Source organism: Sesamum indicum, linkage group LG4, assembly GCF_026168435.1.
Source record: "Sesamum indicum cultivar Baizhima isolate 11 linkage group LG4, ASM2616843v1, whole genome shotgun sequence".
Lineage (NCBI taxonomy): Eukaryota > Viridiplantae > Streptophyta > Magnoliopsida > Lamiales > Pedaliaceae > Sesamum > Sesamum indicum.
The window spans coordinates 2252644-2274475 of NC_142660.1; the positions used below are offsets into that span (position 1 = coordinate 2252644).

At 30.9% G+C, this 21832-nt stretch overlaps 2 protein-coding genes across 2 annotated transcripts; one reads left to right on the plus strand and one right to left on the minus strand.

Moving 5' to 3' along the window:
- Positions 1-15758: 15758 nt before the first annotated feature.
- Positions 15759-18514, minus strand: LOC105159949 (small ribosomal subunit protein uS4y). The gene is made up of 3 exons (XM_011077181.3): positions 18357-18514; positions 17142-17523; positions 15759-16172 (listed from the first exon to the last, which is right to left on the minus strand). The coding sequence occupies exons 1-3, from the start codon at positions 18382-18384 to the stop codon at positions 15989-15991; spliced, it is 594 nt and encodes a 197-aa protein (XP_011075483.1). The 5' UTR covers positions 18385-18514; the 3' UTR covers positions 15759-15988.
- Positions 18515-19167: 653 nt separating this feature from the next.
- Positions 19168-21575, plus strand: LOC105159952 (mucin-like protein). The gene is made up of 3 exons (XM_011077183.3): positions 19168-19777; positions 20959-21145; positions 21261-21575. The coding sequence occupies exons 1-3, from the start codon at positions 19209-19211 to the stop codon at positions 21465-21467; spliced, it is 963 nt and encodes a 320-aa protein (XP_011075485.1). The 5' UTR covers positions 19168-19208; the 3' UTR covers positions 21468-21575.
- The last annotated feature ends 257 nt before the right edge of the window (positions 21576-21832 follow it).

Here is a 21832-nt window from a genome sequence, read left to right on the forward strand (position 1 = left end):
TAGTGGGCCTGCCCGCCTTTGGACGAAGCGGGTCTATTATGCACTGAGCTTCACCACCTCGGCCCAAACACTACTAAATATTATATACCTTATATTTGCATTTATGTTTTGAATGTTTTGTTTTGTATTTCGACATAATTACACTGTCTATAAAACTTCTGTAATGTAAAACGTACATTTAATATTTTCTTTTGTTTTTTTAATAAAGATTTTTTTATTAATTATCATCAATAAAAAAATTAAAAACAAGATTTTATATTTTTAATCAATTTATTACTGATATATTATAAATCGAACAAATATTTTTTATTGAAAAAATATAACATGCAGCGTACATATGATGTTTAAGGATTGTGTGATGTGATATTCTTTACATATACACAACATGTGATATTTTTTCAACAGAAGATCAACAAAAAGATGATCATATATGACAAAGTGCTAATTTCGCAAAGTTAAGATGGTAAGTTGATACAAAAATAAGTTGCGATTGCGAAATGTAAAGACGCAAATTCAGATGGTAAAATGTAATTTACCCTTTAAAATATATTATATATTATATATAAAAATAAAATATATGAATCGACGCATTACATTTAAAAGAATAAGTCATAAAATAAAATTAACTCATGGATATAGCGACATAAAAAATTTGGTGTCACGGTATCACAAATTGTTGTTTATGAGTGAATTTCTTTTTACTAGTCGTTATGACACGACGTCTCTACATGCATATAATAAATAATTATTTATATTTTAAAATTTATTATAAATAAGAATAAAATATATAAAGCAAAACATCACATTTAAATAAAATAAATTAATTTAGTGATATTATCGAAACAGAAAATTTAGTATCGTTGTTTTACAAACTGCCATTTGAGAGTTAAATTTTTATATTAGTATAGATAGATAGTATAAATATATAAAATTAAAAAAAAACTGAGTGGAGGTAGTTGAAAATACGTAAGGGCATTTTTTATAATTTAAAAAGCTAGTCTCACTGTATAAGTAACTGTTATTTGGGAGTGAAAATGAAATTTTTTTTATATAATATAGATATATTAGTACAGATGGATGGTATAAATATATAGATAAAGATAAGATTTTGAGTAGGAATGGTTAAAAAATGCATAAAGAGTATTTTTGGTAATTTAAAAAATTAGTGTAGTTGTGTAAGTAACTACTGTTTGTAAGTAAAAATAGTGTTTTCTTTTTATTAGTGTAAATGAAATTATGAGTTTGAGTTTTATTGAATGTAAATTTGGTTTATTGTGAGTTTGTTTTATATATATATATATATATATATATATATCTTTTTGGTAAAATTATACTTTTGATATAAGGTTTGACACTTTTGATTCCATATTTTATGGCATTGACATATATGATTTCATAGGATTAAACATTATTAGGTTAAATGTAATTAATCCCCTTATGATATGTGAAATGAACAAATAAACTTTTACAAATTATCTCTCAGTGTTTTAAAAAATAAAGCAAATTACTCCCCCCCCCCTATTAAGGGCTTAGATAGAGGGATAATTTGCTTTATTTTTTCAAAATACAGAGAATAATTTGCTATTTGATTTTCAATAAAGAATGTTTTACTCATTTCTCATATCACAGGGGTTAAATTGTATTTTTTCCAGAAAGTATTGCTTTATTTTCAAATTACATATATCATTCAAACAAATATGCTATTCGAAATACATAAATTTAAATATTTACAAAAGTACAAATATAGACATTCTTAAGAAAATTTTAGAAAAAAAATTAAATATGTTAAGCATTATAATATTACAAATTTGTATAATATAATCTAATTTACACAATAATCAAATTACTTATTAGTTGACTTGCTCGCATTGTATTCACAGACATTCGCACACTATCTTTGTTAATGATGATCTTAATACAGTGTGTTAAAAAAGAGGGTGAATAGCAATTTACCCCCTTATAATGTTGAAAATGAGCACATTATTCTATATGAAAAAATATAGTAATTCATCCCCTTGTACTTTTTAAAATAAAGCAATTTACCTCCCTGTATAAACAGGTAAATTGCTTCATTTTAAAAATTATAGGGGTGTAAATTGTTGTATTTTAAATAATACAGGGAGGTAAATCGTTATTTATTTTTTCATAAGGGGATAATTTACTAATTTGCAATATCACAAAGGGGTTGCTTGTATTTTTCCCGTTAAAAAAATAAAGAAATATTATGTAAATCGTAAATACATTTTAAAAAGAACAATGTGTTTTCTTTTAAGTTGATTCTATATCAGTTGGATAGATCATATCTTCTCATGCGCTTGCTAATAAAAAGACCAAAATAAATTTATTAGAGAAAAAGGTTTCATGCAATTTTGATAAAATCATACCAAACTAAAGTACTTTCATGCAATTTTGTTAAAATAAATATAAGTAACAAAATAGACTTATTAGTTTAAATATTATATTTTTTACAATATTTTGTGAAATACTGATAAAAATTATTAAAAATATTTACTTTTGTAAGATTGGACGCTTTTATCCAAGTGATTCTTTTATTATTATTAAAGCATTTGCCATATTTGTGACTAAATTTGAAAATTGAGAAGGTAAATTAAAGAATCACACATCATGTAAATACGTAATTACCTGTGTTTATTTTATTCTTTTAATATTTGTAAATACGTAATTATACCTGTGTTTGTTTTATTCTTTTAATTTTTGTAAATACGTAATTACCTGTCAAATTAATTTTTGGCAAATACAATAAGGGGAAAAACGAAAACGAAAAAAGTTTATATAACATTAAATGAGATTATATGTAATATTCAAATAAAATTACACGTAAATTTTCAATCGCGCAAAACTCTTCACCTAGAAAACCACGATGGGATTTAGAATCGTGATTCCCTAAAATAATTTTCGATACATGAGCACTAAAGTATTTTTGGTATAGAAGGTAAAAAAAAAAATGCAATTATGAACTAAAATAACAATGAAATATAGAATTTACAGTAGCCCTAATGATTTAATTGAAAGAAAACGTGTCTTCAAATTGTATACAAAAACGACTAAACGTTATATATGTTGAACAATTTATAAACAATAAGTAAATATAATTAAACATTGGTAGAGTATTTATTACAATATTTGTGCATGTCAAACTTCCACATAGTTAAATTAAATTTTTGAACGATACATAAATTATAAATCCATCAATAATGTGATTGTGGAATTTGTAGCCACCCCACTTTGGAACATGAATAAAATTCTTGAATTTAGAAAAATACAACCCCAGAAATTAGAGAATCTTTAATTAATCACATTGAATTGACAAAATATTGTAATCCCATAAAATTCAAATAAAAATTTAAAATAAAGCATGAGAGAAAAAATGTAAAAATACATCTTTATCACCGAATATACACAAAATATTTAATTTTGCTCCATTTTCAAATATGTGATTGAGCAGGTACACAAATTCAAATATACTCTTTGGAAGCCACGCTCTTATCATATCTTCTTTGATAATATATATATATATATATATATATATTTATGGGAAAGAGTGTATATATATCGTTATTGTGATACTTGAAATGAGCAAATTACTCATTTATAAAGAAAAAAATAAATTATTTTTCTGTATTTTTAAAATTAAGCAAATTACCCCCAAAGGAGGTGGTGTATCATACGCTCTTCTAGTGCGATTTTGATTGATTTTTACAAATAAAATATTATCTTATATATAAAAATATATTATAATAATATTGTATTATATATAATGTATATTATTTATAATAATATATATCTTTATTAAAAAAAAAAACACCTAACCCCTTGTGTTGCCGTTACCGCCGCCGCCTAAAACCCTCCTCCATTTGTCGGCGGAAAACCCTTCCCCTTATGCTTGAAACCCTCTACTTCCCCCATGTCGCCCATCCCGTACGCCAGAAATCCTTCCCTTGAAACCTTTCCCTTTTCGCCTGAAATCCTACTTTTTCTCCATCAGGACAAAATGTATAAGACCCCCAGTGTTTTAAAAAGTCGGTTAAAAGTCCCTTTCTATTTTAAAAATAGGCTAAAACCCCCCTGTGTTTATTAAACGTAGCTCAATTGCCCCCTTTCCGTTAAATCTAACTAACGGTGTTAATATTTTTAAAAAATAACCGTTATACCCTTACTCAATAATTGTTGGATCTTCTTTGATCAAATTAATTGTTAGATCTAGTCAATAATCTCAACCATTAGATTTTTTTTAAAAAAAATATCTAGATTCAATAAATTATTTAACTTATATTATATATAAATAATTCAAAATTAAAAAATATATTATTATTATATATAAGAAAAACTAACTACCCACCCCACCCCAACCCCACCGCCATCTCCGTCGCGTTAGAATCGACGGTGAATTTTTCAAATCGTCGGATCTGCACAAAATTTTTTATTAGAATAAGTGAGGCCAGTCCATTAAAATCGTCTTGAAGAGATGAGTCTGATGGTGGTGGTTTGGAACCGAGATCCGATCGGACGGCGACGATAACGGCAAACATGTTCGGTGGTCGTGACTTGAGCCTAGTCTCTCCAGTTGACGAAAACTCAAATTGAAGTTATGAGAATATTCCTCTTGAAGAGAGGATTCGAATGGTACCACTAGTGCTAGAAACTCGTCTGGACAATGCCGGAAACTTAGAGACAAGTTTTCGGCGGAAAAGGGGTGAACCTGATCAGGTTTTTTTCTTTTTTTTAATTAATTTTAATTATACTAATTAAAATATATTTTAATTAATTAAGAATATTTTGAATAATTACAATAATTAAATATAATTATAGTAATAATTACTATAATTAAATATTAAGAATATTTTGAATAATTACTATAATTAAATATATATTTTAATTAAAAATAATTTTAGAATTAACAATTAACAATTATAAAAATTTTTGAATTTAAATATAATATAATTTAATATTTAATATTAAATTAATTAAATATAATTTAATATTTTAATTTAAATTATAAAAAATACAAAAATAAAAATAAAATAATAAAAGATATTTCAGTAAAAAATACCTAAGAGAAAGGTAAAAAACAGTTAAAAAATATCCCCACATGCACAAAGAGCAAGTGTAATACACCTTCCATCGGGAAGGGGTGTTTATTGTTGAGTTTTACGAACCACGGGGATTTTTTTAGCTTATTTTTAAAATAAAAAAAGAATTTTTGTCGACTTTTTAAAACACAGTATGGTAAAAATATACAAAAAAAAGCTGATAATATGTCGGTAAAAAGTCAGAAACGAACCAAAAGCGTACATGCTCGGTTGCAGCAATAATATTGGTGACACAGTTGATTCAATAATTCAATTCAAAACATTTCAATAAATTAGAAAATAAAAATTGAAACCGAATCTAATCGAAAATACATAGAAAATCAGCCAACCTTTGTGAAATCACCATCAACTGCGAAGAACCGTGGCAGTGAAATGATAAGTGCTTCGGTGAAGAAGCTCAATCTCGTCGTACAGTTGTCGAAACTCGATGTGTGAAGGTCTGTTGGCCTCGAAGGACGATGGGCAGACGAATGGTGGTGGTTCGCCGGTGTAAGGCATTCAAACGACGACAAATTGAAGCTTGGATGTAGAAGATGGTGCAATATACTACACATTGAAAAGATAAATGAAAATTGAATCGAAAAATACCAAAATATTTGTCTTGAGGAGGAGAGTTGACGGGTATACATCTCAGACAGTGGGTCATCAAAACGGCGACGATGGCGGCGAAAACAGAGATGGAGAGAAGACGTTCTTTTGCCGAATTAAATATCGAAATGAAAATGTTCTGTAATTTAGTTGCAGAAATTAGAGCGGGCCATAGTTATACAAACTTATGTAGTATATAAATAAATTAAGGTAAACTAATCAAATTGGGAGTAAATTCCTTTTAATTAACACTAATAATAATTCAACAGAAAATTTAATAAAAAACACACATAAATAGATTCAATAATTTTATAAAATAAATACAATTTATAATCATAAGATATAAAACATAATTAATTTTCTATAATTTATAAAAAGATTAAATTAAAATCTTCACATTTTAAAAAAAGAATATTGATAAATAAAAATATAAACTAATATACCCACCAACCCCTCTCCTCAAAATCCCCCCCCCCCTCCACCCGCACCTTTCTTTCTCCTCCCACCAATTTCATTTGTCTTATGAAGAATTTGTAATTGCAGACAATCAAATACACTTCTACATCATCTCTGAACAAAATGCATTTACAAGAGGAACTATATGCTCAGGAACGTCTTTTATCATCAGAAAACTGAAGGGGCTAAATATCATATACCATTCAACAAACCCATATGATCTTTTTGCTTCAAAAATCATCACAGCCACACACATCGATGCAGATTAAGGTTTAGGGTTCCAAGAAAAAGCAGAAGCGTATAAGGGTGTCATACCTCTGGATCTTTTTGCTTCTAGCTACCACCGGATGTGTTCTACGGCTTGTTGCTTAGATTCACCAGCGAAAAAGTTAGGAAATTTGGTGGCCCATCCCTCAAAACCAGACTCTCGCTCGGGGAAGGAAAGGGGGGAGTTTTTTTGCAAGAGGGGACAATGATGAGATGGGTGTGATGGCTGCACAGTTGGAGGTCAGATGGAGAAGAAACGATAAGTAATGACAGAGAATTGTGAACAGTGACAAATTTATTCTTTAACAGTGTAAAATACTCTAAAACAATCTAAAACAAAAGATCCAAACATTGTATGAGTTTTCGAAATGGGTGGAAAACGAATCCAAACATAGCCAGGATGTTTTAGCATTTTGTACCCCCATCACCGCTGCCCCATTCCCCAAAAACCCTTATCCGCTGCTGCTGCCCACCCCCCACCCTAGAAACCATTTCCCATCGCCGCCCCCTTCCCCAGAAACCAATTGCTGTTGAAAAATGCTCATAACTCCACCTCCACCACCCCTTCGATGCTTACTTCTCCTTATGCCCATGGTCGTCGTCACCATCATCGATGTCGCTCTCCACCTCTATCCATCGCCATTTTCTTTCTTTCTATCTCAGTGTATATAAATATATATAATTATAATATGGAGTATTATATTTGGATATAAATTTTATGAAAGGCTGCCGATTATTCATTATCTTGTAAAATCATCCTATCCCTGCATGATGATCCTGGTAGTAATGGTATCAGAGCCATGGTAGTAGTAATTAATATGTTATGGATCAACAAATGACTTTATTCATGCATCACATGAACATACTTAATAAGAATTCTAATATTAAAAATATTAAAAATGAGGAATATGATATATCTCAGAATTTGGATTTATTAAATAGATGGACAATTCCAAAAGTTGAACCAAGATTAATATATCAATTAGGAACTTTTGAAAAATTAGGATTAAAACAGGTAGTAAAAACTACTGAAGAATCTATCTCATTAGATAATGATGAAATGATAATAAGATTATTATCTGAAAAAGACATTAGTCATTATAGACAAACACATAAATTTCTACATATAGGACTTGTACAAATTGCATTTAAACCTTTGACTTTAGAAGGTTTACCGGAAAGCTTTATTGTAGCTTTAAGAGATGGTAGAAATTTAAATTGGAAACAAACCCTTATGGGTATAATACAATCTAGTCTGGCACATGGACCGGTTTATTTTAATGTATATCCAAATTTACAATTATCTTTATCTGATATTAATATATTAGATGCCTTAACATTAAATGTTAAAACTCATGGTTATGATTATATGCCTGGAACAGAAGTAATATGTATCTGTTATAGAATATATTATAAGCCTTTATTTACATTAAATCCACAATGTAAAAGGATTGATAAATCAAAAAATAAAACTATATTAATTGAGACTAATTTCAGTAATTCAAATATTACTACAAGAAGACTTATTAAATGGGAAGAAATAACTTTTTCAGAAAACTGGATAATTGAACAAGCTGTACCTAAAAGGCCACAAATACATGATCATAATAAAATTATAGATATTCTTCAAAATAACGAAGGAACTGTAAATATCAAATTTGAAACAAATTCTAAATCATTACTATTTCAGAAATGTAACTCAATGAGATCTTACATATCACCTATAGATTATAGGGTAGAATCTCCTATGCCTTCTAGAGCCTCTACTTCTCAAATAAGAGAAACAGAAATATTTACTCCTGTTACAGAAAAATTATATATCAACAGACAAAATATTGTAAGAGAAGCTAATAATCAAACTCAGGATAATAATGAGTTAGAACCGACTATGTCAGAAATGGAGTTTAATATTTAATGGATTATAGCTCTATTATAGATTTTAGCCCTGGCTCTCCAGCCAGAAAAATTATTTCAGAAGAATTTAAAGACGCGGGTTATAGCCAATTCAGAGAATGGTTTTTTCAAAGCTTTGATAAGCAAGAAATGTTATATTTTCAAGATGAATTTTATAAGATTTGCAAAGAAAAAAATGCTTTAATTCCTTTTGCGACATGGTTTATTGATACATATGTCAAAAACTATATTTCTGTTATAGAAAGAAATTATAGACTAGAATCAGGGAAAGTTTATCAAGGTCTTTACCCTCCACAACAGTCTTTTCATATTGAAAAGAATGGAAAAATTCATAATTTTTCAGCCTTTTCTAAATTAATAGAAACAGACATCCTTACAGTAACCTGTAAGCATATTAATAATATGTTTGAACAACAAAATTATACAAATTTATTCCTTAATATTTTAGGAGAACAAATACAATCAATTCATAATAAAATTGAAATGATTATTAAAGCTATAAATAATATACAACCGGTCATAATAGAAATAAAATCTGAGGAAAAAGAAGCATCTCCTAGCTTTCAGTCTCCTCCAGTTATATCTGATTTCAAAATAAGACCAATACATGAATTAGAAAAAATGCTTGAAGAAAAATTCAGTAAATTAAGTATAAAAACTCTTGATAAAGAGTTACAGTATGAATTGATAGAAAATACCAACCATAAACAAGTTTTTAAAAACCAAATCAATAAAATTACTAACAAATGGGCTGATAAACCTATTCAAAGTAAATTCTATTATAATAGACCAACACCTATGGATGTTTTACATGAAGAATATACTGATACAATAGACATTAGTTATTCAGGTAATAAGATTTATGAATGGAACATAGATGGATATTCTAATAAACAGATTTATAACACGGTACATAGAATGCTTATGTATTCCACTATTTGCAAAAATAGTAATAATTCAGATAAAACTATTGCAGCAATGATTGTTGCTAGATTTACTGGACAACTTAAAGGATGGTGGGATAATTATCTATCTCAACAAGATAAAGATAGTATTATCAATACTGTTAAACAAGAAAATAATAATTTAGTTGAAAATGCAGTTTATACAGTTGCTGTTAATATTATTGAACACTTTACAGGAAGATTTAGTGATAATAGTGATACTATTAGAACTTTACTACAAAATCTAAGGTGTAAAACACTTTCAGACTTCAGATGGTATAAAGATACTTTCTTAAGTAGAGTAATGGAATTACCAGAATGTAATAATATACACTGGAAATCAAAATTTATTGATGGTCTACCTAGTCTATTTGCATAAAGGATTAGGAAAAAATTAAGAAAAGACCAGATTAATATTCTATATGAAAGTTATACTTACGGAGCTCTAATAGATACTTGTATATAAGAAGGATTAGCTTTGTGTAATGAAATATAGCTTAGTCAACAAATTAAAAAATAAAACCTTGATGAAAGGAAACAATTAGGACAATTTTGTCAACAATTTGGTTTAGAAAATCCTACTACTAGTAAGGACCATAAAATTAATAAGCCTTATAAATCAAAACATAGAAAATATTCTCAAAAGCATATAGAGAAAAAGAATAAAAGAAAAGAAGAAAAGCATATCAAGTTCAGAATGTGAACCTTGTAGCCTAGGACTAGCCTGTCCCAAAGAACTAAATAATATTAATAGTAAAAATGATATTGAAAAATCGGAATTGTATAAAATACTCTCCCAATTCTCAGAAATGAATATTAATGTTCTTACTTCAGATCATGCTTTTGAATTATTAAAAGCAATTAAAGATCCGAAATTAAGAATACAAATTATTGATGAGATTAATACTGAATCCAGTACTTCTACTTCTTATAATACAGAAGAAGACTTAAATGGAACAATTATAAACCAAAAAAGATCATACAATATGAATGAGGTAATGAACCAACTTAGAAGTAAATATCAATATAAAGAAGATAATATATCTCTTCAAAATTTATATAAAGAAATAAATAATCTAAAAGAAGAAATTAAAATATTGAAAGATAAAAATACTATTCAGGAATCTAGAATTTTTGACTTAGAGAATATTTCTAGATTAGAAAATAGATCTCAGAATGATAATAAACTAAAAATAGATGAGCATAGTATTTTCTCTGAAAACTTTTTATCAACCATAGAAATGGTTATATCCCAAAAATGGTATATAAAAATTTCTCTTTTGATTGATAATCATTATACAAAATCATTTACAGCTCTTGTTGATAGTGGTGCTGATTTGAATGTTATTCAGGAAGGATTAATACCAACTAGATATTTTCATAAAACTAGTCATACTTTATGGCATGCTGGAGGTGATAAACTCCAAATACAGTATAAAATTCCTAAAGCTTTTGTCTGCATTGATAATAAATGCATTTATCAAAGTTTTATTCTTGCTAAGAATATAACTAACCAAGTAATACTTGGGACTCCATTCTTACATAACATTTATCCAATAAAAAAGATTGATAGTAAAGGAATTATAGGAACTTTCCAGAATGATGATATATTTCTTGAATTTATTGTTGAACCATTTAGTAAAATGTTGCATAATATTTATGATAATATTAAAGCAAAACAGAATCAAATTAATTTCTTAAAACAAGAAATAAACATTATAACAATCGAAGAGCAATTGAAGAATCCTAAATTACAGGATAAAATTAGTTTATTAAAAAATCAATTTTCTTTAGAAATTTGTAATGATCATCCTAATGCTTTTTGGGATAGAAAGAAACATATAGTTTCTTTACCTTATGAAGATTCTTTTGATGAAAAGAATATACCTACTAAGGCGAGACCTTGTCAAATGAATTCTGAATACTTAGAATTATGCAAAAAAGAAATTGAATCCCTTTTACAAAAATGATTAATAAGTCCTTCTCAATCTTCATGGTCATGTACTGCTTTTTATGTTAATAAACATTCTGAAATTGAAAGAGGTATTCCAAGATTAGTTATAAATTATAAACCACTTAATAAGGCATTAAAATGGATTAGGCATCCTATTCCTAATAAAAAAAGATCTACTTGATAGACTTTATGATAGTTTAGTATTTTCTAAATTTGACTTAAAATCAGGATATTGGCAAATACAAATTAATAAATCTGATAGATATAAAATTGCATTTAATGTTCCTATTGGACATTATGAATGGAATGTTATGCCATTTGGTTTGAAAAATGCTCCTTCTGAATTCCAGAAGATTATGAATGATATTTTTACTCCTTATAGTACTTTTATAATAGTATATATTGATGATATATTAGTCTATTCAAAAACAATTGAAATGCATTTTAAACATTTAAATATATTTAAACGTATAATTATACAAAATGGTTTAGTAATCTCTAAGTCAAAGATGGAATTATTCCAGACACGAATAAGATTTCTAGGTCATATCATTGAAAAAGGAAGTATTATTCCTATTAATAGAAGTATTGACTTTGCAGATAAATTTCCAAATGAAATAACTGATAAAACTCAATTACAAAGATTTTTAGGAAGTCTAAATTATATTGCTCCTTATTATAAAAATTTAATAGAAGATACGGCTATCTTATATGATAGACTGAAAAAGAATCCTAAGCCATGGACAATTGCTCATACAGAAGCTGTTAAAAGAATAAAATCTAAAGTTAAAACACTTCCTTGTTTAATGTTAAGTAATCCAGATTGGAAAAAGATCATAGAAACTGATGCATCTGATATAGGATTTGGAGGAATATTAACCCAGATAAATCCTGAAACAAAACAAGTATATCTTGTTAGATTCCACTCAGGAAAATGGAATGATTCTCAGAAAAATTATGCAACTATAGCAAAAGAGATTCTAGCTATAGTCAAATGTGTTTTGAAATTTCAAGATGATTTATATAATAAAAAAATTGTGATTATGACAGACTGCAAAGCAACCAAATTCATGTTTCAAAAAGATTTTAAACATGATGTTTCTAAACAAATGTTTGCAAGATGGCAGGCTCAATTAGCCCCATTTGATTTTGAAATATTTTATAAAAAGGGAGAAGATAATAGTCTTCCAGATTTCTTAACTCGGGAATATTTTAACAAATGACAGGCATGAACTCCCGAGGTCGGGGATCTTCCTCTTATAGAGGAAGAGGTGGTCGAGGCAAAATACCTGAGATTATATCTCAGAATGGAAAACAAAAGCTCATAGCTATGGATTTGTCACAAGATCCTGAATACCAGGCATTCTTGGAATATAAGAAAGGTCAGCAATCTCAAACTGAAGGGAATGATAGTCCCTCGTATGCCAAAATAATTGGTGATGAAGAATCTGAATCCAATAATATTGGATTTTCAAAAACCCAACATAAAGAAATTATATTTCTTTTGGAAGAAAAAGATTTGAAATGGAAAAATGATCCATGGGTTTTAATGCAAAGGTATTTGGATAATTCATCCTTACCAGCAAGGACTTATAAGTCCAGATATTTTTATGAACAAATACTTGTTCAAAATGGCTCATGTGAAATATCACATTTTACAAGCACAAATAAATAAATTTATAATTTCAGCAAAATGATTATAAAAAAGGTTATACCTTTGGAAGATTGGGGAATTTCTCCTATGAAAGGTAAAAAAATTTTAATCAATAAATCAGCAGTAAAATATAATTACTGGGATTATTGTGATGCCTTTATGAAGGTATTAGATTATGAAAATGATAAGCACAAACATTCCTGGTTTATAAAGGTTTGTGCCAATGTTTATAACACTGATATCCCGCACTGGTTTATACACTGGTTTTACTATTTTGGTCCCACTCCAAATATTTTACCTGAGAAAATAAAATTCTTTTTTGATAAATGGGTGGATATTTCACTACAATTGATAAAGAAACAAGAAGCTAAACTGTTCATAGAGGGAATAGCCTCATGTTTCTTCTTCATTGAATTTTCAATACCTTGGATCTGGAAATGGACGCCAGAAATTGGTCAGACAGAGGCTGGAATTCCTTGCTTATACAGAATATCCCATATTAAATTTTGGGATAAAATGATGAAAACTGATCATAATACAAAGGAAATATTTGAAAAAGAGACAATGGATCTCCTCCAGACGAAAATTAGCGTCTATGAAAATCAAAAGGAACATATTGCTACCCCATCTCCTTTCGATCATATCTCAAGGAAATTCAAAATGAAGTCAGAATTTTTGACTAAGGAGCAGATGGTTGCTGCATATGTGGAAGAGATGAAAAAGGACCTTATGGCACATTTTGGGGAGGATAATAAATCCACCAAATCAGATTCAACCATGGCATCCGAATTCATGCAAGATGCTCAAGATCCAAATGATGTGGAATTTGAGGATATTTTTGAAGCTATCAAGGAAACCTTGGTAGAAAAAATTCACAAGAAGGATATGGAAGAATCTTCCTCAAACCAGGCAAGAACTGGGAGAAAATCTGATTAAAGAAGGTATCAATGCATGATTATCAGTGTCAAATGACGCATTAATAAGCAATTAATAAGATGACGTAATCAATGACGTCAAAACAGACAGAAGGCCGGGAATCTCGGCTTTTCTACTATTCATTTTTTACTTTTAGTTCAATTATTATTATAACTGTAGCACTTTTTCCCGAAATATCGGTCTTATACTGTGTAATACACGGTTTCTACTGTAGTTTGTAAGGTTAGACCCCTGTAGAATAGGATCCCCTGTATCCTATAAATACAGGTGTTTAGAGTGTTAAGGGCAGAACCTTGGAAGAAACCTCTCTTTTGTTTTCTCTCTTTCTCTTCTGCTCATGTGTTGAGCAATCTTTTCTCATTGTAAATCTATATATTGAAATAAAAGAAGTTTGCTACATAAGGACTACTGTAAGTTTTACTCGCTTTATTTTTAATTTCTGTATTTTATTTATTATCTTATTTTATTGTTCATGGATAGCCTTATAGGCTAACCGATTCATGTGTTGATTCCTAACTGTTAATTACACTAGCATGAATTTGGCATCATGAATAATTAGGACTCATCCAATTTATAGGTTGGATAATAATAACTGACCTTGACATAAAAATTATGTTCTAAATATATGGCTCCTGGTAAGACCCCGGTCATAGCCGTGTTAAAGGCGTTTTTAAGGGCAGTTTGGAGTATTATATTTGGATATAAATTTTATGAAAGGCTGCCGGTTATTCATTATCTTGTAAAATCATCCTATCCCTGCATGATGATTCTGGTAGTAAAATATAATTTTAGATTCAAACTATTGATTTGAATTAAAATATAATTTGGGCCATCAATCTGCTAATTAAATTTGAATTTTGAATTTACATCAAATCCAACAATTCTTAAATAATATTATAAAAAGAGTGATAAGAGTGAGAGATAGAATAGTAGGGAGCGACAACTTACTTTGAACTATAGCTCTCTTTATATCATTGCCCTTGGGAGTGTTAAACTGGGATAAACTAATCTTAGTTGTTATTTTTTTCCCTCATTTAATCCATAGGAAAAAGAGAGAATCTAGCATGAGTTTATCATGCCTGCCCACCTAAACTTAAAACAATTTATAAACTTAAAGACACCTTATAAGATGTTAGAAAATATTAATAAATCTTTTAGGAGTGGATCTTATAATATTTACTAATTTTTCTTAATTAAAACAGCTTTTATATATCGTTCTTTCTTTTTTCCCCTTTAAATATGAAATTTCCAGTACTTAAAACTTTTAACAAATTCAATCCATTTTAGTTAGAATAAATTAAAGTGTCCTATCCTAAGATTTAGCATAATTATTAATACTCCTTATTGATTACAAAATCATAAATACCCTCCTAATATTTAATAAAATTATGTAATCCTTAAATGAAAATATAAAATTATCGTCTTTGCCCTTACTGTATTTTTTTAAAGAAAAATTATAAAATTATAAAAAAATCAAACAGGGTGAATAATTTAAATTTAAAAAACTATAAAAAAAATTCACTTATTCAATTAACAAAAATCAATTTTTCAAAATAAATAAAACTATTATTCTTAGTCCACAAAGTATTTTAATAAATTCAACATAATAAAATGAATAAAAACCTAGCGAAAACTAACATATTGGACTAAATGTTGAATGACCATTAAAAATCAAGAAACATGTATAATTTTTCAAACACAAGAATATTCAATTATACCAAACTGATGTTTTAATTTTACCATTTTAATTATGAAACTCTGATTATCAATATATTATAAGCTTCTAAACAAATTAACAGACTATAGCTGCTCCTGAACATGCATATTTTTGCAGTGTGAAAAAAGGGGTACTGGTCAGGATAAGAAATCAACCAAAACCAGCTTACCTTTTCACTCTCCCTTTGAACTCACTAACAGCTGACCTTGGAGATAAATTGAAAAAACCTGTCTTGTATAACATGATGCAAAAGTTCAACTTAATACAAATAACAAAAAAGCTTGAAATCAGTGATTAGACAAACATGCCAAAATTTAAATGGTCCTAATTCTGAATGTCTCAAAAAGATATGCTGATAGTTTATAGAAGCAAATCATCACTACATGAACAAGAGGGAACCTCATAAAACTGAATTCTACCATTATCAACTAAATTAACTACTACACCTCACTCCTCGTCATCCTCATCTCCATCACCACCAGAAGCCTTCTTAGCAGCTGCTTTCTGGTTCTTTCTCTTCACTCTACCAGGACGACCACCACCGAATGGACTTGTGAGCGAGAAATCGATATGCTTCTGGGAATCCACCCTAACCATGAACGAGGGCACGTTGACAACTTGCCTTCCAACCCTACACATGTATGAGTTGGTTAATAGAGCATTCAGCTTCTTTTCAAACAAAATTTCCCAGAGTTACAGTGCTGTTCCACTATAGGTATATGTACATTCACTAGCTGAAAATTGGAGCAGTCTAAGAATATTGCCCCAAGATGGCTACAATAATGATCTATAACAAATTAGAGGAAAGACCAGTTGATCCACATTGGGCAGCTCAAATTAGCATCACCCGTAAGAGAATAAACCACAGTAATTAGGGAAATTAACAATAAGGGTAACAGCAGCATAGAGTTCTGGGTTGACTCTCATGCGTTAAGAAGGTACTCTCCGGATTTGTCAATTTTTGATGGCACAACATAACTGATGATCCATTCCACATTAATAGTAAACTAGAGTGGTAACAGGAAAAAAAAAAGGAATATCCACAAAATGCATTCAAATCACGGGCACTTCAGGAAAAATTTCGGGTAATTTACTATGGGCTTTCCTGAGGTTTCTCATAATTACAAATACCACTAGTTATTTAAAAGATTACAAATAATACCTTAACAAATATCCGTTGTGACAACTCATTGTAGGGGTATTTGTAATTTCAAAGAAGTATTTGTAATTTTTTAAACAACTAGGAGGTATTTGTAATTGAGGCACATCTCAAGAGAGCTGACTGTAATTTACCCTAAAATTTTCAAGCACAAAGTAACCAGCCAGATGCATGCATAGCCCCTACATGATGAACATCAACCAAGACAGGTGCAGGAAAAAATGAAAATTGTTATCCGGTCATTTAGCAGCGACCTCTCACCACCTGTCTACCGGATTCTATTATAAGACTACTTTTGTTGGAGAATCTATATAAAGCTGTGCATGTGTATTCATCAACATAACAGGTGCGATGAATAATCATCCATAACAAGCTACATTAATCTATGATCAGAACGGAAACTAAAGTCCATTGGAAGGTTTAGAAACTGAGTTATTATACCTGATATGCCTTTGCCTGATGAGCACTCTGGCATGGTGGATAGACTTAGCCATACCAGCCTTGAACACTAGAGTTTGGAGGCGGCGCTCAAGGAAGTTCTCAACAGTGAGGGCCAAGACATAATCAAGCTTGTTCTGGCTCTCATCGAGCAACCCATACCGGTTCATCCTCCTCAGAAGGGCTTCACCTTCAAAAATACGACGAGGATCTTTCTCATCAAGGGTCAAAAGCATCCTTGCATTATTCCTAATGCGGCTCAGGGCATACTGAACCCTCCAGAGCTCCCTCTTGCACCTAAGACCATATTCTCCAACAAGTTTTAGCTCAGCATCCAGTCGCTCCTTCTCATAGGGACGACGAGGCTTCTTAAAAGTCTTCCCATCTGTAACCAGCAGATAACAATTTTGTTGTAAGCTCATACATGATTTGGCATCTATTTTTGTTTTTGTAGGAGACCATTACTTGATTTAAGGAAATAAAGTATGACATGCTACAGGGAGCCCTATTTCAGACTTTAGAGGATCAAAGGTGTAGCTCTAGAAAGACACTCCCTTTGCTCAGATACCAAATATGAAACAATTATGCTATGCAAGAAACTATGCATCTTTGCTGTAACCACAGAACACGTATATTTTACATAACACTGCATATCAACAGTACGCAAAAAGTATTTAAAAGAAAACACTGCATATCAACAGTACGCAAAAAGTATTTAAAAGAAAATCACAAGAAAACACTTGCAACAATCATGGGAGTGGGAAGCAGAATAATCTTTTTCCTAGGCTGGGCAGCAAACTATGTCCTAATTTTCCAGAACGCTTGTTCTTATAGTCCTATAAACTTATCAGCTCAAAATGAATAGAAATCACAAAAACAAACTCAAACGAAAAAAAATCCAAATTTCAGAAATGAGTTAAAAAAAAAAAAGACATTTTCCAGCAGCAACACAACGATCACTTAAACATCATGTACCTAGAGTGACAAACCCTAAAATCCATCAACATTAAAATGAAATCAACATTTTCACGAAAAGAAGCAGGAACTCCATAGCCTAACATCGATCCACTATTAAACAGAAGCAAAACAAGAATAAATCACGAAAACGCGAAACGACAACTTATACACATTCACAATCTTGCACTCCTATATATCAGAGGCATATAATATTTCATAGTGTATCCATATACGTAGGCCGACAAGCTACGAGGGGCTTACAGTTGCGGTAAAAGGAAACGTGCACCATTGTTCTCCGCCTGCCGCCGCCGCCGACGTCCTCAGCCCGATCTCCTCCTGATCGTAGTAGAAGGGAAGGACTAGGGTTTCGAGCGGAAAAATTGGAGAGGCAACCTATATACTCCTACTTCGGGGCCAAAACCCTAGTGGGCCTGCCCGCCTTTGGACGAAGCGGGTCCAGCGATGCACTGAGCTTCACCATCTCGGCCCAAATAATAGTAAACATTATTATTTTTAGATAATTATACTCTCTATAAAACTTCTGTAATTAATTAAATTTTATATATATAATATTTCTGATGTTTATTTTTTTAAATAAATATATTTTTTATTAATTAAAATTTATAAAATTTGTTCGTATTAATAAAAAAATTAAATTAAAAATTATATTTTTAATTAAAATAATAAATAATTTTTTTAAAATAAAACTAATTTGGTTGAAAAGGTATAGGGATAAATTGATTAGAAAAAAAATTCTTTTACTTATAATAAATTAATAATAGACTCATTCAAAATAAATATTTATATTAGTGAATTTATTAAATTTTTATCAATAAATAATTTATTTATTAAATAAAAATAAATATTAAGAATATTAAATATAATTTTTAAATTATTAAAATGTGTAATTGTACTAAATTTGAAAGAGGTGGGCGAATTGGTCTATTAATTTTTGTATTAAATCATATGAATAGGACGTGAGGATTTAAATAATCAATATTTATAATGATAATTAATTATCATAATAATCATAATTAATGGATTGATAATATTATGTACATAAAAAAGCTTATCTAAGTAACAAATGGGAATATCTGTAAATCTACAGAGACGATGACGCTAATTCACAGGCTGACCTCCGTCGTCAAAAACCCCCACCTAAACCCCACTACCACGGCGGCCGCCGCCGTCGTCGTCCGCCACTATTCGAGCAACCGACCTGCCAAGAACAACAAAACCGGTGAGGACGAGTGGAACGACGCGTGGGAGACCGCCTGGCTCCCGGACGACCTATCCGCCAAATCGTCACGTGCTCCATGGGAGGCCGACGTCAGCTTCTCCCTCCCCTCCACCGCCGAAAATCCCCAAATTACACCCTCCGCCCCGCCGGAAGAAATCGACGCCGAGACACAGGCATTTGTGGAGGACATGAACGATAACTGGGATCAAAGGAAGGGAAAATCGGTCAAAAGAACTGCGGAGAACAATGTGGGCTCTTTGGAATCGTCTTCTTCTTCTTCGCTTTATAGCTTGGAAAATATTAAGAGGGATTATAGGTTGACGAAGCAAAAAATACACGCGGGACTGTGGGTGAAGGAGATTGAGAAATTTGAGGAGGCTAAATTGGGGAATTCAGTTTCTGGCAGCGACGATATTGAGAAACTGCTCGATAGCGCCTCCGAGTACGCATTTGTTTTCCATGCTTTGTTATGTTGTTAAATTAATTTATTATCATGAGCACATGAATTCCTTCTTCAATTTCAGTAATCAGTTGTTGCAGTATGATATTTCAAGTAAGATTCCTTATTTGATGAATCACGCTTGTTTATTGTTAAGGGAGTGATCCGAGGGAGTCAATTTTGTTTAGAAAATCTTCATCTTGGTTATACATTTAAATTTTCTATGTATCTGATTAAGCGATCATTTTGGTCTAGTATTGCTGGAATACTGTACACTGCTTTTGAACTGGAAATGGATGATGGTAGAAGCTGATTTTGTTGTTTCTTTGAAAATCTTTTATTAATATGGTTTTCAGTACTTCGGGAATTGCTTTAGGCTCTTGCATATACATTGCTCAATGGTGTTCGTGATCTTTTGATCATCTCCGGATTTAGTGAACAACCAAGCACTATGTATGCTGTTGGGGAGAGTTCATTTGGGAGTTGAGCATTCATGTCAATTCTCTATGAGTTACTGATGTGTTCCATTGCATCATCATTGTTTCTAATGCTTCTTGGTGCTGTTCATTTTGATCTCTATTCATTTTGCTGCTCCATCAAAATTCCCTTTGCCCCTACTATGTATGCTGTTGGGGAGAGTTCATTTGGGAGTTGAGCATTCATGTCAATTCTCTATGAGTTACTGATGTGTTCCATTGCATCATCATTGTTTCTAATGCTTCTTGGTGCTGTTCATTTTGATCTCTATTCATTTCGCTGCTCCATCAAAATTCCCTTTGCCCCTACAGTTCTCCAGCTTGGGAGTTCCACCTCCTGTCTATTGCTTTGAGGGTTTTCCTGAAGCAAATTTGGAGTAAAGAATGTAAGAGTTTAGTGAGACCTTCATGTTGGATGAAATTTTGGGTTCGATAATATGCTGTCTACATCACGATAGGCTAGACTATGGCCATACAACTACTTTTTTTCCGGGAATTGGTTTGATGAAATTCCTTACCACAGATAGTTGTTTTCTGCTGTGGATGACCATATTAAAAGGCTAGTCTTTTAAGTATTTTCAGGCGAGGGAGCACATAAACACTCATTTATGCTTTTTGCCATTTATATCCAACATTAGATTTGCTCACTATTGGAGACTTTAGATAATTGTGACACCTAGCTAAACCTCTTTGGGTTAATAAATGTAGGATATTTGATTCTCCAAACAATGATTTTGGAGACCCAAAAATTCCCAGCTCTGAGTTCAAAAACAAACCTGATGGCTGGGAAACAATATCAAAAACCCCAGATGGCAATGTATGGGACATGTCGCAAAGAGAAGAAGACATCCTGGTTCAAGAATTTGAGCGTCGAATTGCCTTTAACAAGTTCCAGGTTTGTATGGGTCAACACCATATTATTTGGAGCTTTCTGTCTGGTTTATGTCAATGTACTTTCCGTTTCTTTGCTTGTCATTTTTCTTTGACCTCTGCCTTTTCATGGATTTCAGATTGCCAGCTTTATAAAAACACACATATTTAGTCGTAGGAGGCCCATTGATGGATGGAAGTACATGATAGAGGTAATTGGACCAAATGCAAGGAAAGGGAAGGGAAGTGTTTCAAGGTTGCCTGCTGTATCAGATGAAGCAACTCAACCTTTCCGTGAGGAGAAGACGGCATTCCCCAGCCCTTATTCTTCCTCTAAGGGGAGATAAATTGTATTGAAAGTCACATCCAAGTGCTAAGTTCTATTACATAGTGTAATTACTGTGGCAGTTGAGACTGACAATTTAGCTAACGCGAAAGGAAGGGGTTTCTCATTCTGATTTTGTATTACTTCATCAATTTCTCCATTACAAGTTTTTTCTTGCCAAGTGAACCTCATTAAACTAGAATACTACATAAACACTTCCAAATGCTGATAACTCTTTCCTCCCCGGTTTTTCTGCCTCGTTGAGTGAATTAGACTTGCTTGTGCATCAGGTGTTCAAGCAATTTTCTACCAATAGACGCATGTAATTGCTAAATTTTAGATCATATTTTCTGCAGATGAGAAGAGCAGCTTCCAATGAGAAGGTGC